At 38.2% G+C, this 15,664-nt stretch overlaps 1 protein-coding gene across 7 annotated transcripts in view; it reads right to left on the bottom strand.

Annotated features, from left to right (window-relative positions):
- Positions 1-15,664, bottom strand: part of HDAC8 (histone deacetylase 8) — a 236,281-nt gene that overhangs the window by 43,858 nt on the left and 176,759 nt on the right. Inside the window, exon 10 of one of the 7 annotated variants that reach the window (XM_087426791.1) lies at positions 6,530-6,699. The exons of the other annotated variants lie outside the window; for them this stretch is intronic. Coding sequence (XP_087282917.1) covers positions 6,685-6,699 — 15 coding nt within the window. The 3' untranslated portion in view covers positions 6,530-6,684. Of the gene's footprint in view, positions 1-6,529; positions 6,700-15,664 lie in introns of those variants that run through there. 7 annotated transcript variants of the gene reach the window in all.

Here is a 15,664-nt window from a genome sequence, read left to right as displayed (position 1 = left end):
CTGCAAGCCCAGGCTGCTGAAGCGGAACACACTGAACTTAACCACTACGCCATGGGGCCAGCCCCATAGCTGGGATTTTGATACAGATCATGTTGAATTGGCAGGTCAATTTTGGGAGCATTGACATCTTAAGGATACTAAGTCTCCCAATCCATGAACACAAGATGTCTTTCCATACACATAGGTTTTCTTTAATTTCTGTCAACAATGTCCTGTAGTTTTCAGTGTACAAGTCTTGCAATCCTTCTGTTAAATTTATTTATAAATATTTCATTCTTTTTGATGTGACTATAATAGAAATTGTCTTAATTACATTTTGGATTGTTCATTGCTAATGTATGAAAATACAATTGATTTTTTTATATTAATCTTGCATCCAGCAAACTTGCTGAACTCATTTTTTTTGTTTTTTTAATTTTTAATTTTATTAATGTTTTAATAGTTTATAACATTGTGAAATTTTGGGTTGTATATTTTTGTTTGTCCATCACCATATATATGTCTCCCTTCACCCCTTGTGACCACCCCGTACCCCCATTGCCCCTGGTAACCACAAGACAGTTTGCTCTGTCCATGTGTTGGTTTATATTCCACGTATGAGTGAGATCATACAGTGTTTGTCTTGCTCTTTCTGGCTTATTTCACTTAACATATACCCTCCAGGCCCATCCATGTTGTTGCAAATGGGACGATTTTGTCTTTTTTTAATAGCTGAGTAGTATTCCATTGTATATATATACCACAACTTCTTGATCCAATCGTCAGTCGAGAGACACTTAGGTTGCTTCCACTTCTTGGCTATAGTGAATAACGCTGCAATGAACATAGGGGTGCATAAGCTTCTTTGGATTGTTGATTTCAGGTACGTTGGATAGATTCCCAGTAGTGGGAGAGCTGGATCATACGGTATTTCTATTTTTAATTCTTTGAGGAATCTCCCTACCGTTTTCCATAGAGGCTGCACCAGTTTGCATTCCCACCAGCTGTGTATGAGGGTTCCTGTTTCTCCACATCCTCTCCAACACTTGTTGTTTTTTGTCTTGGTGATTATAGCCATTCTAACGGGTGTGAGGTGATAGCTTAGTGTTGTTTTGATTTGCATTTCCCTGATGATTAATGATGTTGAACATCTTTTCATGTGCCTATTGTCTATCTGTATATCTTCTTTGGAGAAGTGTCTGTTCATTTCCTCTGCCCATTTTTTGATCAGGTTGTTTGTTTTTTTGTTGTTCAGTTGTGTGAGTTCTTTATATATTATGGAGATCAACCCCCTTCAGATGTATGTTTTGCAAATATTCTCTCCCAGCTGGTGGGTTGTCTGTTCATCTTGATTCTGGTTTCGTTTGTCTTATAGAAGCTCTTTAATCTGATAAAGTCCCACTTGTTTATTTTTTCTTTAGTTTCCCTAGTCTGGGTAGGCATGTCATCTGAAAAGATTCCTTTATGACCAATGTCAAATAGTGTGTTGCTTATATTTTCTTCTATGAGTTTTATAGTTTCAGGTCTCACCTTCAAGTCTTTGATCCATTTTGAGTTAATTGTCGTGAATGGCGATAGCAGATGGTCCACTTTCATTCTTTTGCATGTGGCTGTCCAGTTTTCCCAACACCATTTATTGAAGACACTTTCCTTTCTCCATTGTATGTTCTTAGCACCTATGTCGAAAATTAGCTGTCTGTATATGTGTGGTTTTATTTCTGGGCTTTCAATTCTGTTCCATTGATCTGTGTGTCTGTTTTTGTACCAGTACCATGCTGTTTTGATTACTATTGCTTTGTAGTATGTTTTGAAGTCAGGGATTGTGATGCCTCCTGCTTTGTTCTTTTTTCTTAGGATTGCTTTAGCTATTCGGGGTCTTTTGTTGCCCCATAAGAATTTTAGTATTCTTTTTTTCTATTTCCATGAAGAATGTCATTGGGATTCTGATTGGGATTGTATTGAATCTGTAGATTGCTTTAGGTAATATAGACATTTTAACTATGTTTATTCTTCCAATCCATGTGCATGGGATGTCTTTCCATTTCTTTGTCATCATCGATTACTTTCAATAATGTCTTGTAGTTCTCATTGCATAGGTCCTTCAGCTCCTTGGTAAGATTTATTCCTAGGTATTTTATTATTTTGATGCAATTGTAAATGGTATTATCTTTTTGAGCTCTCTTTCTGTTAGTTCATTATTAGTATACAGAAATGCAACTGATTTTTGTAGATTGATTTTGTACCCTGCAACGTTGCTGTAGTTGTTGATTATTTCTAATAGTTTTCCAATGGATTCTTTAGGGTTTTCTATATATAAAATCATGTCATCTGCAAATAGTGGGGGTTTCACTTCTTTGTTACCTATTTGGATTCCTTTTATTCCTTTTTCTTGCCTAATTGCTCTGGCCAAAACCTCCAGTACTATGTTGAACAGGAGTGGTGAGAGTGGGCAGCCCTGCCTCATTCCTGTTCTCAGAGGAATGGCTTTCAGTCTTTCCCCGTTGAGTATGATGTTGGCTGTGGGTTTGTCATAAATAGCCTTTATTATGTTGAGGTACTTTCCTTCTATTACCATTTTGTTGATAGTTTTTATCATAAATCAATGTTGTATCTTGTCAAATGCCTTCTCTGCGTCTATTGAGATGACCATGTGGTTTTTATTGTTTTGTTGATGTGGTGCATCATGTTGATTCATTTGTGGATGTTGAACCATCCCTGCATCCCTTGTATAAATCCCATTTGATCATGGTGTATGATCTTTTTTATGTATTGCTGTATTTGGTTTGCCAATATTTTGTCGAGGATTGTTGCATCTATGTTCATCAGTGATACTTGCCTGTAATGTTCCTTCTTTGTATTGTCTTTGTCTGGCTTTGGTATCAGGGTGATGTTGGGATCACAGAATGAGTTAGGAAGTGTTCCATCTTCCTCTGTTTTTTGGAATAGTTTGAGAAGGATGAGTATTAATCTTCTTTGAATGTTTGGTAAAATTCACCGGAGAAGCCATCTGGTCCTGGACTTTTATTTTTTGGGAGGTTTTTGATTACTATTTCAATCTCTTTACTTGTGATTGGTCTATTCAGATTCTCCATTTCTTCTTGGTTCAGTTTGGGAGGTTGTATGAGTCTTAGAATTTATCCATTTCTTCTCGATTGTCCAATTTGTTGGCATATAATTTCTCATAGTATTCTCTTATAATCCTTTGTCTTTCCATGGTATCCATTGTAATTTCTCCTCTTTCATTTCTAATTTTATTTACTTGAGCCTTTTCTCTTTTTTTCTCAGTAAGTCTGGCTAAGTGTTTGTCAATTTTCTTTATCTGCTCAAAGAACCAACTCTTTGTTTCATTACTCCTTTCTACTGTTTTTTTGGTCTCAATTTCATTTATTTCTGCTCTGATTTTTATTATTTTTCTCCTTCTGCCGACTTTGGGCTTTGTTTATTCTTCTTTTTCTAGTTCTGTTAGGTGTAATTTAAGGTCGCTTATTTGGGCTTTTTCTTGTTTGTTAAGGTGGGCTTGTATCGCTATGAGTTTCCCTCTCAGGACCACTTTTGCTGCATCCCACATGATTTGGTATGGCATATTTTCATTTTCGTTTGTTTCCAGATATTTTTTTGGTTTCTCCTTTAATTTCATCAAGGATCCATTAGTTGCTCAGTAGCATGTTGTTTAATCTCCACGTTTTTGTCACTTTCCCAATTTTTTTTCGTGGTTGATTTCCAGTTTCATAGCATTATGATCTGAAAAGATGCTTGTTATGATTTCAATCTTCTTAAATTTATTGAGGCTTGCTTTGTTTCCCAACATATGGTCTATGGTTGAGAATGTTCCACGTGCACTCGAGAAGAATGTGTAGTCAGCTGTTTTTGGATGGAGTGCTCTGTGTATGTCTACTAGGTACATCTTGTCCAGTTTTTCATTTAAGTCCACTGTTTCTTTATTGACTTTTTGTCTGGATGATCTATCCATTGATGTAAGTGGGGTATTAAGATCCCCTACTATTATTGTGTTGTTGTTAATGTCTCCTTTTAGGTTTGTTAATAGTTGCTTTATGTACTTTGGTGCTCCTATGTTGGGTGCATATATATTTATAATTGATATGTCATCTTGGTGGAGTGTCCCTTTTATCATTATATATTTCCCTTCTTTGTCTCTCTTAACCTGTTTTATCTTGAAGTCTACTTTGTCTAATATGAGTATGGCAACACCTGCTTTCTTTTGTTTGCCATTAGCTTGGAGTATTGTCTTCCATCCTTTCACTCTGAGCCTGTGCTTGTCTTTAGAGCTGAGATGTGTTTCCTGGAGGCAGCATATTGTTGGGTCTTGCTTTTTAATCCATCCTGCCACTCTGTATCTTTTGATTGGAGAGTTCAATCCATTTACATTTAGGGTAATTATTGATATATGAGGGCTTAATGTTGCTGTTTTGTCATTTATTTTCCGGTTCTTTTGCATTTCCTTTGTTTCTTGTCCCATTTGTTTCGGACTGCCACTTTAGTTTGGTTGTTCTGTCTTATGACTCTTCTAGTTTTCTCTTTGTTTATCATATGTAATTTTGTTTTGATTATTTGTTTAGTGGTTACCTTGAGGTTTGTATAAAAAATCTTGTGTATGAGATAGTCCATTATCTGGTGGCCTCTTATTTCCGTATACTAAGGCAATTCAATCTCTTTCCCTTTCCCCTTCTATTTCGTTCTTATTATACCTTATTCTATCTTGTGTTGTGGGTGTGTGTTTACAGTGATGAGGTTATATTTATTTTTGGTGAATTCCTTCCTTTGATCTTTGATTTTGGTATTTAAGTGGTTGCTAACCTATTCCCATAAAGATCTATTATTTTTCTGATTTTGTCTACCTATTTTTCTCCTTGCTCCAAGCTTTGTATTCCCTTTCTCTTCTTTTTTTCAGGGCTGAGGGCCTTTTTTTTTTTTGTGAGATCAGCCCTGTGCTAACATCTGCCAATTGTCCTCTTCTTTTTGCTGAGGAAGACTGGCCCTCGGCTAACATCCGTGCCCATCTTCATCCACTTTATATAGGACACTGCCACAGCATGGCTTGCCAAGCAGTGCGTCGGTGCGCGCCCGGGATCTGAACCAGCAAACCCTGCGCCGCCGCAGTGGAGCGCACGCACTTAAATGCTTGCGCCACCGGGCCAGCCCCCCTGAGGGTCTTCTTCAGTATTTCTTGTAGTGGAGGTCTCGTGGCCATGAACTCCCTTAGCTTTGGTTTATCTCGGAAAGTTACTATTTCTCCATCATATTTGAAGGATATTTTTGCTGGATAGGGTATTCTTGGCTGAAAGCTTTTGTCTTTCAGTATTTTGAATATATCATTCCAGTCTCTCCTAGCCTGTAAAGTTTCTGTTGAGAAATCTGCTGAGAGCCTGATGGGAGTTCTTCTGTACGTTATTTTTTGTTTTTGTCTAGCTGCCCTCAATATTGTTCCTTTGTCTATTGATTTTAGCCAGCCTTACCACTATACATCGTGGAGTGGGGCTTTGCCTGTTGATGTATTTAGGCGACCTATTGGCTTCACTTACTGGTATTCCCTGCTCCTTCTCCAGATTTGGGAAGTTCTCAGCTATTATTTCCTTGAATAGGCTCTCTGTTCCTCTTTCCTTCTCTTCTCCCTCAGGAATACCTATAATTCTTATGTTACATTTCCTAATAGAGTCAGATATTTCTCGGAGACTTTCTTCATTTCTTTTTAGTCTTAGTTCTCTCTCCTCTTCCATCTGGAGCATATCTGTGTTCCTATCCTCTATAATGCTAATTCTTTCCTCCATATTGTCAGCTCTGTTCTTTAAACATTCCAGATTCTCCTTTATCTCCTCCATTGTGTTCTTCATCTCCATCAGTACTGATTGGTTTTTCTTTATGATTTCAATCTCTTTTGTGAAGAAACTCCTAATATCATTGAATTGTTTGTGTATCTCGTATTTTGTTGAGTTTTTTTTATGATAGCTATTTTGAAATCTCTGTCATTTAGGTTATGGATTTCTGTGTCTTCAGGGTTGGTTTCTGGGTGCTTGTCATTTTCCTTCTGGTCTGGTGATCTCATGTACCTTTGCATTGTGGTTCCTGTATTCACTTTGTTTTTCCTCATCCTGGAAATATCTGGTTGCAATTTCCACCCACCGCCACCGTGTGGGGGTTAAGGGCTGTGTAATCTGAGCCCCCTGCGCTCTACCCTGGCTGCTTGCTGTGATCACCCAGCCGCTTGGTCTGGTCTGGTCCGCTGAGCTGCAGTGTCTGGCATGCGGGGATGGGGGGGCTCTCTCTTTTGCCGTTGGGTCCCTGGCGTGGGGGGCTTCTTGCTCGCCCCTCATTATCCGCTCTCCTGGGGTGCTCAGATGTTCATGGTACCCCTGTAGCAATCCTGAGTCCTCTGTGTGGGAGTTTCCCACTGGCTGAGAGAGCCCAAAGAGCTACGGTTTCCCCGCAGAGGGCCGCCCCTCCCCCCTCTCTGGGAGCCGTGTAACCGGGATCGCTGATCTGATGCGGAAGGAGAGGAGTTTTCCTTACCTCTCCCCACTTCCTCCGGCGGCCCCAGCATGGTCCACTCTCAGATGTGCGGCAGTGTGGATCTCTCCGATCTTCCTTTTCACTGTCTAGGAGTCTGTTATTGGTCTGTGACTGTTCCTTTTGTTGTATCTTATCGGGAGAAGAGTTTACGGGAAAGCTCACTCTGCCATCACGCTGATGTCACTGCTCCCTGAACTCATTTTTTAAAAAGACAATTTAAAAAAAAATTTTTTTATTGTTAAATTTTTGTTGTACATTATTGTTTGTCAGTCATTATATAAGTGCATCCCTCCACCACTTGTGCCCATCCCCACCCCCCTAGCCCCTGGTAACCACCTAGCAGTTCTATCTGCCCGTGTGTTGGTTTATCTTCCACATATGAGTGAAATCATGCACTGTTTGTCTTTCTCTTTCTGGCTTATTTCACTTAATACCCTCCAGGTCCATCCATGCTGCAAATGGGACGATTTTGTCTTAAAACGATGATTTTTTTAAGAGCAGTTTTACGTCCATAGCAAAACTGAGAGGAAGGTTCAGAGATTTCCCATATAATCCCATGCCTCCACACATACATAACTTCCCCCTTTATCATCATCCCCTGCCAGAGTGGTACATTGGTTACAACTGATGAACCTCCACTGACACATCATAATCACCCAATGTCCATAGTTTATCGTAGGGTTCACTCTTGGTGCACATTCTATAGGCTTGCACAAATGTATAATGACATATATTCATTATTTTATTATCATAGAGAGTATTTTCACTGCCTTACAAATCCTCTGTGCTCTGCCTATTCATCTCCCCTCCCATCCTCAAGCCCTGATCTTTTTTTTGCAGGGGAAGATGTGTGCTACGCTAACATCTGCTGCCAATCTTCCTCCTTTTTCTTCCTCCCCCTTCAAAGCCCCAGCACATAGTTGTGAATAGTTGTAAGTTCTTCCAGTTCTTCTATGTGGGCCGCTGCCACAGCATGGCTACTGATAGACAAGTGGTGTGGTTCTGTGCCCAGGAACTGAACCTGGGCTGCTGAAGCAGTGCACACTGAACTTTAACCACTAGGCCATCAGGGCTGGCTTGTGTCCCTGATCTTTTTACTGTCTCCATAGTTTTTCCTTTTTCAGAATGTCATATAGTTCGAATCATATAGTATGTAGCCTTTTCAGACTGCTTTTTTCACTTAGTCATATGCATTTACAGTTCCTCCAAGTCTTTTCATGGTCTAACAGCTCATTTTTTTCTTAGTGCCAAATAATATTCCATTGTCTGGATGTACCACAAATTGTTTATCCATTCACCTAGTGAAGGATATCTCGGTTGCTTCCAAGTTTTGGCAATTATGAACAAAGTCGCTCTAAATATCTGTGTGCAGGTTTCTATGTGGACATAAGTTTTCAACTACTTTGGGTAAATACCAAGAAGTGCGACCACTGGATCATATGGTAAGAATACGTTTAATTTTGTAAGAAACCACCAAACTGTCTTCCCAAGTGGCTGTATCATTTTGCATTCCCACCAGCTATGAGTGAGAGTTCCTGTTTGCTCCACCTCCTTGCCAGCATTTAGTGTTGTCAGTGTTTTGGATTTTGGCCATATGAACTCATTTTTTTAGCTCTAATAATTTTTTTGTGGATACCTTAGGATTTTCTATATGCAAAATCATGTCATTTGCAAATAGCGGCAGCTTTACTTTTTCCCTTCCCATATGGATGCCTTTTATTTCTTTTTTTCTAATTGCTCTGGCTACAATCTCCAGCACAATGTTGAACAGAAATGGCAAGGGTGGACATCCTTCTTCCTGATCTTAGGAGGAAAGCTTTCAGTCTTTCACTATTAAGAATGATATAAGATGTAGATTTTTTATAGATGCACTTTATCAGGTTGAAGGAGTTCCACTCTATTCGTAATTTGTTGAGTGTTTTCATAATGAAAAGGTGTGGGATTTTGTCAAATGATTTTTCTGTGTCTATTGAGATGATCATGTTTTTGTTTTTTATTCTATTGATATGGTGTATTTTATTAATTGATTTTCAGATGTTACAACAACTTTGCACTCCTGGGATAAATCCTACTTGGTCATAGTCTATGGTCCTTTTTCAGGTTGCTGGATTTGGTTTGCTAGTCTTTTGTTGAGAAGTTTTGTCTCCATATTCTTAAGAGATACTGGTCTGTAGTTTTCTTTACTTGTGATATTTTTGTCCAGTTTTGGTATTAGGGTAACACCAGCCTCATAGAATGCACTGGGAAGTCTGACCTCCTCTTCCATTTTTTTTTTTAAAGATTTTATTTATTTTTTTCCCCCCCAAAGCCCCAGTAGATAGTTGTATGTCATAGCTGCACATCTCTCTAGTTGCTGTATGTGGGACGCAGCCTCAGCATGGCCGGAGAAGTGGTGCGTTGGTGCGTGCCCGGGATCCGAACCCGGGCCGCCAGCAGCAGAGCGCACGCACTTAACCGCTAAGCCACGGGGCCGGCCCCTACTCTTCCATTTTTTTTTAAAATGAAGGCTTGGTGTTAAGTGTTTAAATTTTGGTAGAATTAACCAGTAAAACCTTATGTGCCTGGGGTTTTCTTTGTGGGATTTTTAAAAATTATTAATTCAATCTCTTTTACTTGTTATAGGTCTATTCAGATTTTCTATTTGTTCTTGAGTTAGTTTCTGTACTGTTTTCCTAGAAATATGTCCATTACATCTAGGTTATATAATTTGTTGACATACAGTTGTTCATAGTAATCCCTTATACTCCTTTTTATTTCTGTAAGGTTGGTAGTAATGTTCCAACTCTCATTTCTGATTTTAATAATTTGAGTCTTTCTTTTTTCTTTTTTTTCCTTGGTCAGTCCATCTAAAACTTTGCCAGTTTTGTTGATCTTTTCAAAGAATCAATTTTTGGTTTCATCAATTATCTCTCATTTTTCTATTCTCTTTCTTACTTATTTTTGCTCTAATTTTTAAAAATTTCCTTTCCTCTGCTTACTTTGAGTTTAGTTTGCTCTTCTTTTCGTAGTTTCTAAAGGTGGAAGATTAGGTTATTGATTTGTGATCTTTCCTCTTTTTTAATATAGGCATTTACGGCTACAAATTTCCCTCTAAGCACTGCTTTCATTGCATTCAATAAGTTTTGGCATGTTTTGTTTGGTTTTCATACATCTCAAAGTCTTTTCTAACTTTCTTTGTGATATCTTCTTTAACCCATTGGTTATTTAGGACTGTGCTATTTAATTTTCACATATTTGTGAATTTCCCAAATTTCCTTCTAATAAAAGATTTCAAATTTCATTCCTTTCCATCTAATTTCAATCCCTTTTTTTTTCGTGAGCAAGATTAGCCCTGAGCTAACATCCATTGCCAATCCTCCTCTTTTTGCTGAGGAAGATTGGCCCTGGGCTAACATCTGTGCCCATCTTCCTCTACTTTATATGGGACACCACCAGAGCATGGCTTAACAAGTGGTGCGTCAGTGCATGCCCGGGATCCAAACCTGTGAACCCTGGCCCACCGAAGCAGAGTGTGCGAACTTAATCGCTATGCCACCGCGCCAGCCCCTCAATCCTTTTAAATTTATTGAGACTTGTTTTGTGGTCTAACATGTTCTATCCTGGAAAATATTCCATGCACACTCGAAAAGAACATGTATTCTCCTGTTGTTGGGTAGTATCTTCTATATACGTCTGTTAGGGCTAGTTGGTTTACAGTGTTGTTCAAGTCTTCGATTTCCTTTTTGGTCTTCTGTCTAGTTGTTTCATCCATTATTGGATGTGAGGTACTGATGTCTCCAACTATTATTGTTGAATTGTTTATTTCTCTCTTCAATTCTTCAGTTTTTACTTCATGTATTCTGGGACCCTGTTTTTAGGTGCATATATAGATTTATAATTGTTATATTTTCCTGATGCCTGACACTTTTATCATCATAAAAATGTCCTTCATTGTCTACAGCAACAATTTTTGTTTATTTTGTCTAATATTAGTATGGCTACTCAGCTGTCTTTTGGTTACTGTGTGCATGATATACCTTTTGCCCTCTTTTTACTCTCAACCTATGTGTGACTTGGAATTTAAAATATTTCTCTTATGGAAAACATATAGTTGGATCATGTTTTATTAATCCATTTTGCCAGTCTCTGACTTAAATTGGAGTGTTTAATTCATTTACATTTAATGTAATTACTGACAGGGTATGTTTATGTATGCCACATTGCTATTTGTCTTGTATATCTTATACTTTTTTGTTCCTCTCTTCTTTCATTATGGCTTTCTTTTTTTATTAAACAGATATCTTCTAATGTACCATTTTAATTCCCTTGTTGTTTTTTTAAATATATTTAAATGTATTATGTATAAATATATATGTATATATGTGTGTGTGTGTATTTTTTCCTAGTGGTGGACATGGCGATTATAATTAACATCTTAAATTTTAACAATCTAGTTTGGCTTAACGCCAACTAAACTTCAATATTATACAAATACTTTGGTACTACACCACTCCCTTCTTATACTCCTTCTTTATCCTGTTATTATAAAACAAATTACATCTTTATGCATTGTGCTCTTATCAAAGCAGATTTAAAATTATTGCCTTATGCAGTTGTCTTTTAAATCATATAGGAGAAAAAAGTTACAAAGAAAAATACATTTGTACTTTTATATTTACTTACGTAGTGACTCTTACTGGTAGTCTTTATTTCTTCATATAGATTCAAATTACTGTCTAGTGTCCTTTCATTACAGCATTAAGGATTCTCTTTAGTATTTCTTGTAAGGCAGGTTTAGTATTTCTTGTAGCATTAAATTCTTTCAGTGTTTATCTGTGAATATCTTAACTTCCTCTTAATTTTTGATGAGGAGTTTTGCCAGATATAGAATTCTTGGTTGACAGGTTTTTTTTTTTCTTTCAGCACTTTGAATCTCTGGCCTCCATGGTTTCTGATCAGAAGTCAGCTGTTAATCTTATTGAGGATTCCTTGTATATGATCAGTTTTTCTCTTGCTGCTTTCAAGTTCTCTCTTTGTCTTTTGGCAATTTATGATGTATCTTAGTATTAATCTCTTTGAATTTATCCTACTTCAAGTTTGCTGGGCTTCTTGGATATATAGATCAATGTCTTTCATCAAATTTGACAAGTTTTAGGTGATTATTTCTTCAAATATTCTTTTTGTCCCTTTCTCTCTCTCCTCTCCTTCTGGGACTCCCATTATGTGTATATTGGTACAGTTGATAGTGTCACACAGGTCTCTGTAGCTCTGTTCATTTGTCTTCATTATTTTTATTTTCTGCTCCTCAGACTGGATGATATCAGTTGACCTGTTTTCACGTTTGCTGATTCTTTCTTCTGCCTGCTCAAATCTGCTGTTGACCTCCTCTCATGAATTTTTTATTCCAATTATTATATTTTTTGACTCCATAATTTGTATTTTTTTTATTTTGTTCTATAATTTTTGTCTCTTTATTGATACTCTTTATTTGATGATAAATTGTTCTCATATTTTCATTTAATTCTCTGTACATATTAAAATAGCTGATTTAAAGTCCTTGTCTAGTAAGTCCAATGTCTAGACATCCTCAGGGACAGTTTATGTTGATTAATGTTTTCCAGTGTATTGACAATACTTTCTTATTTCTTCACATGTCTTGTAATTTTTGTTAAAAAGTGGACATTTTAAATTATATAATGTAATAACTCTGGAAATCAGATTCTCCCCCTCCCCAGGGTTTGTTGTTGTTGCTGGTGGTGTTTATTTGTTTAGTGACTTTTCCAAAATCATTCTGTAAAGCCTGTATTCTTTGTCCTGTGTGGCCACTGAGGTCTCTACTTGGTTAGCTTAGTGGTCAGTTAATGGTTGGAGAAGATTTCCTAAAAAGCCTGGAACCAGTAAGTCTCCCAGTCTTTGCCAAGAGGTTCTGTGTGCATGTTGGGGGCACACACTCAACGTTCAGCAAGGCAGTTGATAACTCTGACTTAGCACTTTACTTGTGCAAAGTTTGACGGTCAGCCAGAGGTGAGAGCTTAGGCTTTTCTCAGGTCTTTTTTGAGCATGCACATAGCTCTGGTCATGCGCACCCTGTGCATGCAGGTCCCCTTCTAGATTCCCAGGAATATGTTGGAGCTTTTCAAAGCCCCTGTGGACATCTCATTCCCTAGATTTTCCTTTTAAGCTTTACGGTTAGCCTAATGTTTGCCCCAACTGTTACCTACTGTCTCAGGCAGCTATGAAGTTAATCATTTGCCTCTAATTGTTTTTGACAAATGCCCCAGGGAAAAAGTTTTTCACAATGAATGAGCTCTTGAGTCAGATCTAATAAAGAAAGCCTTGCAAATGGAGTCCTCCAGGGAAGCACCAGACAGGTTAATAATAATTCTCTGGGAATGAGGCTTTGAAGGTGCTCCAAAACTGTTTGGTCCCCTCTGATGACTGCTAGGCCACTGGTTTTCACCATGATTGTGAGCTGTTGATTTTCAAGGCTACCACTTCTATCTGTTTTGATAAATAAAGTTTTATTGGAACCCAACCATGCTCATTCATTTATGTACTGTCTATGGCTGCTTTTGTGCTTACAACAATAGAGTTGAACAGTGGGACAGAGACCACATGACCTGAAAAGCCTAAAATATTTACTATCTGGCCCTTTACTGAAGTTTTCTGATCCCTGCTCTAGACTAGTGCTGGATAGTAGAAATATAATGTGAGCCACATATGTAATTAAAAATTATATTCAAAATATTGTCATTTCAGCACACAATCAACATAAAATTATTAATGAGATATTTTACATTTTTTTCTTACTAAGTCTTTGAAATCTGATGTGTATTTTACACTTATAGCATATTTCAATTTGGACTAGCCACATTCCAAGTGCTAGTGGCTACCATATTGAACAACATACCTCTAGTCCCTTGCTACTCAAGTGTGGTCCCAGGGCCAGGAGCATTGTATCACCTGGGAGCTTGCAAGAAAGGCACAATCTCAGGCTCCACCCTGTACTTACTGAATCAGAGTTTGCATTTAACAAGCCTTAGGCATTCACATGCATATTGAAGTTTGAGAAGTAAAGCTCTATGCCACTTCGATATACTACCTCTCTTTGGGATAAAAGCCCAAAAGTATTATTCTAATATAATATAAATGTAATATAATCTAATATAAAATGTAACCCCCTGGTTAAGTTGTCATTCCTTTCACTAGAATTGTCTGAAAATCAGTCAAGTAAGGTGACTGTGTGACAGATGCTGTACTAGGCACTGTGGGATTTGCTGAGCTGAAGAAGACATGGTGCCTGCTTTCAGGGAACTTACAACTGCCAAAAGATGCCTGGAGAATAATACTCTGCACAAGACGTCCAGTCTTTTTCCCCACTAAATCTTCTAAATAACTTCTCCATCTCAAATGTAAATGTGGCAACCAGGCACTGGATTGCTCAAGCAGGCATTCAACTCAAGAGGTTCATGGGACAGAAACAAAACAGTTTCACTCCATTTGAAATTGGCTCATGGCAACGGTCTGAAGCAAACACTCAGGCTTTAGGACATGAACTCAATGGGTTCTTCTGAAAGGGTAGCAACCCTGTGTTTGTATAACAGGAAAGTTATAACATTCATCATGCTCAGATTCAGGAACTGTGCACTCAAGTCAAGAGAAACCTGACAGTCTGATTTCCAGGTTCCAGTGACTTAGAATAGGAATTCCTATTTAAAGCAAAGAAAATAAGAAATGAGGAAGTGCCAGTCCTTGTTTCTCTGTGTAGGTGTTGACAAGCTATTAAATCATTAGGCTGTCCCTTGCCAGAAGCAGCAGAATAAATCTTGGAAGTTGACAAATGGTCAGCAGCTCTGTGTGTGCCTGCACACTCAGAGGCACACACAAAGGGCACACTGTTTCCCTTGGTTTATCTCCTGGCTGTGTAAATATTTCATCTGACATTTGGATTGGATTCTGAGCTAGTTTCCCACCAAGCTGATGGTTTTTTAATCTGCTTTCATCGGCCTACAATAAACTGTCTAACCTGTCTGCACAGTACAGTGTACTTTGCCCACTGGCAAATAGAACAAATGGAACTAGGAGATCCCCGACATACTTTTCTCAGATGTCTGAAGACGAGGAATTGTACCCAAGCTCTGCCCAAGCCAGAAACACAAGCTATGAGGCACTTGCCTCATCCCATTATACCAGCACTCATGAGCCCTTCCCAGACTAGACCAGTGCCAGCAGGAGGTCACAACACATAACTTGGGCCTGCCATCTTATTAAGACAGATCTTTGGCTCAGCATAATTGTGTCACTGCCAAAGATGAGGATGGCCATAATCTCATTCATTCTGGGTTGTATTGATGCTGGCTTCTCTTCAGTTTCAGATGAATTCCTTTAGTTGTCCAAAACGTAGGAAATACTGTGATAACCTAAACCACAAATTACTGGCTCAGAAAGCTCCTATATGGTAATGAAAAGAAAGGAAGTACGGGTATATGCTGCAATGTGATGACCCTTGAAAACATACTAAGTGACAGAAGCCAGTGATAAAAGACCACAGATTGTAGAATTCCGTTCATATGAAATGTCCAGAACAGGTAAATCTATAGAGACAGAAAGTAGATTAGTTGTTGCTAGGGTTGCGGGAAGAGGAGTGGAGATTGACTGTTAGTGGGTATGGGATTTCTTTTAGGGGGGAAGAAAATGTTCTGGAATTGGATAGTGGTAATGATTGCACAACTTTGTGAATATACTAAATACCAGTGAGTTGCACACTTTAAATGGGTGAATTTTATGGTATGAAAATTATACCTTGATATAGCTGTTTCAAAAACATTAAGGGTCATTAAATGATTTCTTCCCTCTTCCCCTCAAAATGTTCCTATAGATCAATTTTCTCAGCCTTCCTATTCTGTATTCTACTTATAGGAAAAAGAAGCAAAAGAAAGGCATGCAAGCGGGTACTAGGAAAGCTATAGGATCAGAAGAATCTATGCAGTCTACTGCTACAGTTCTCTACCATTCATTCATCCGTCCATCCATCCATTCATTCATTGAAAGTGTGCTGTGTACTAGGCACTGAGGATAGACACAGTAGGAATAAACCTGCTCTTTCTATTCGGAGCTTATGATAATGATGTTCTTAACTCTGACCCTGAGATACCCTAGATTCGTGAATTGCCTTTTGAAT

Source organism: Ceratotherium simum, chromosome X (assembly GCF_057802395.1).
Source record: "Ceratotherium simum simum isolate JZ-2026a chromosome X, ASM5780239v1, whole genome shotgun sequence".
Lineage (NCBI taxonomy): Eukaryota > Metazoa > Chordata > Mammalia > Perissodactyla > Rhinocerotidae > Ceratotherium > Ceratotherium simum.
Note: the sequence above shows the minus strand (reverse complement) of the source record. Positions and strands in the feature narration are given on the sequence as shown.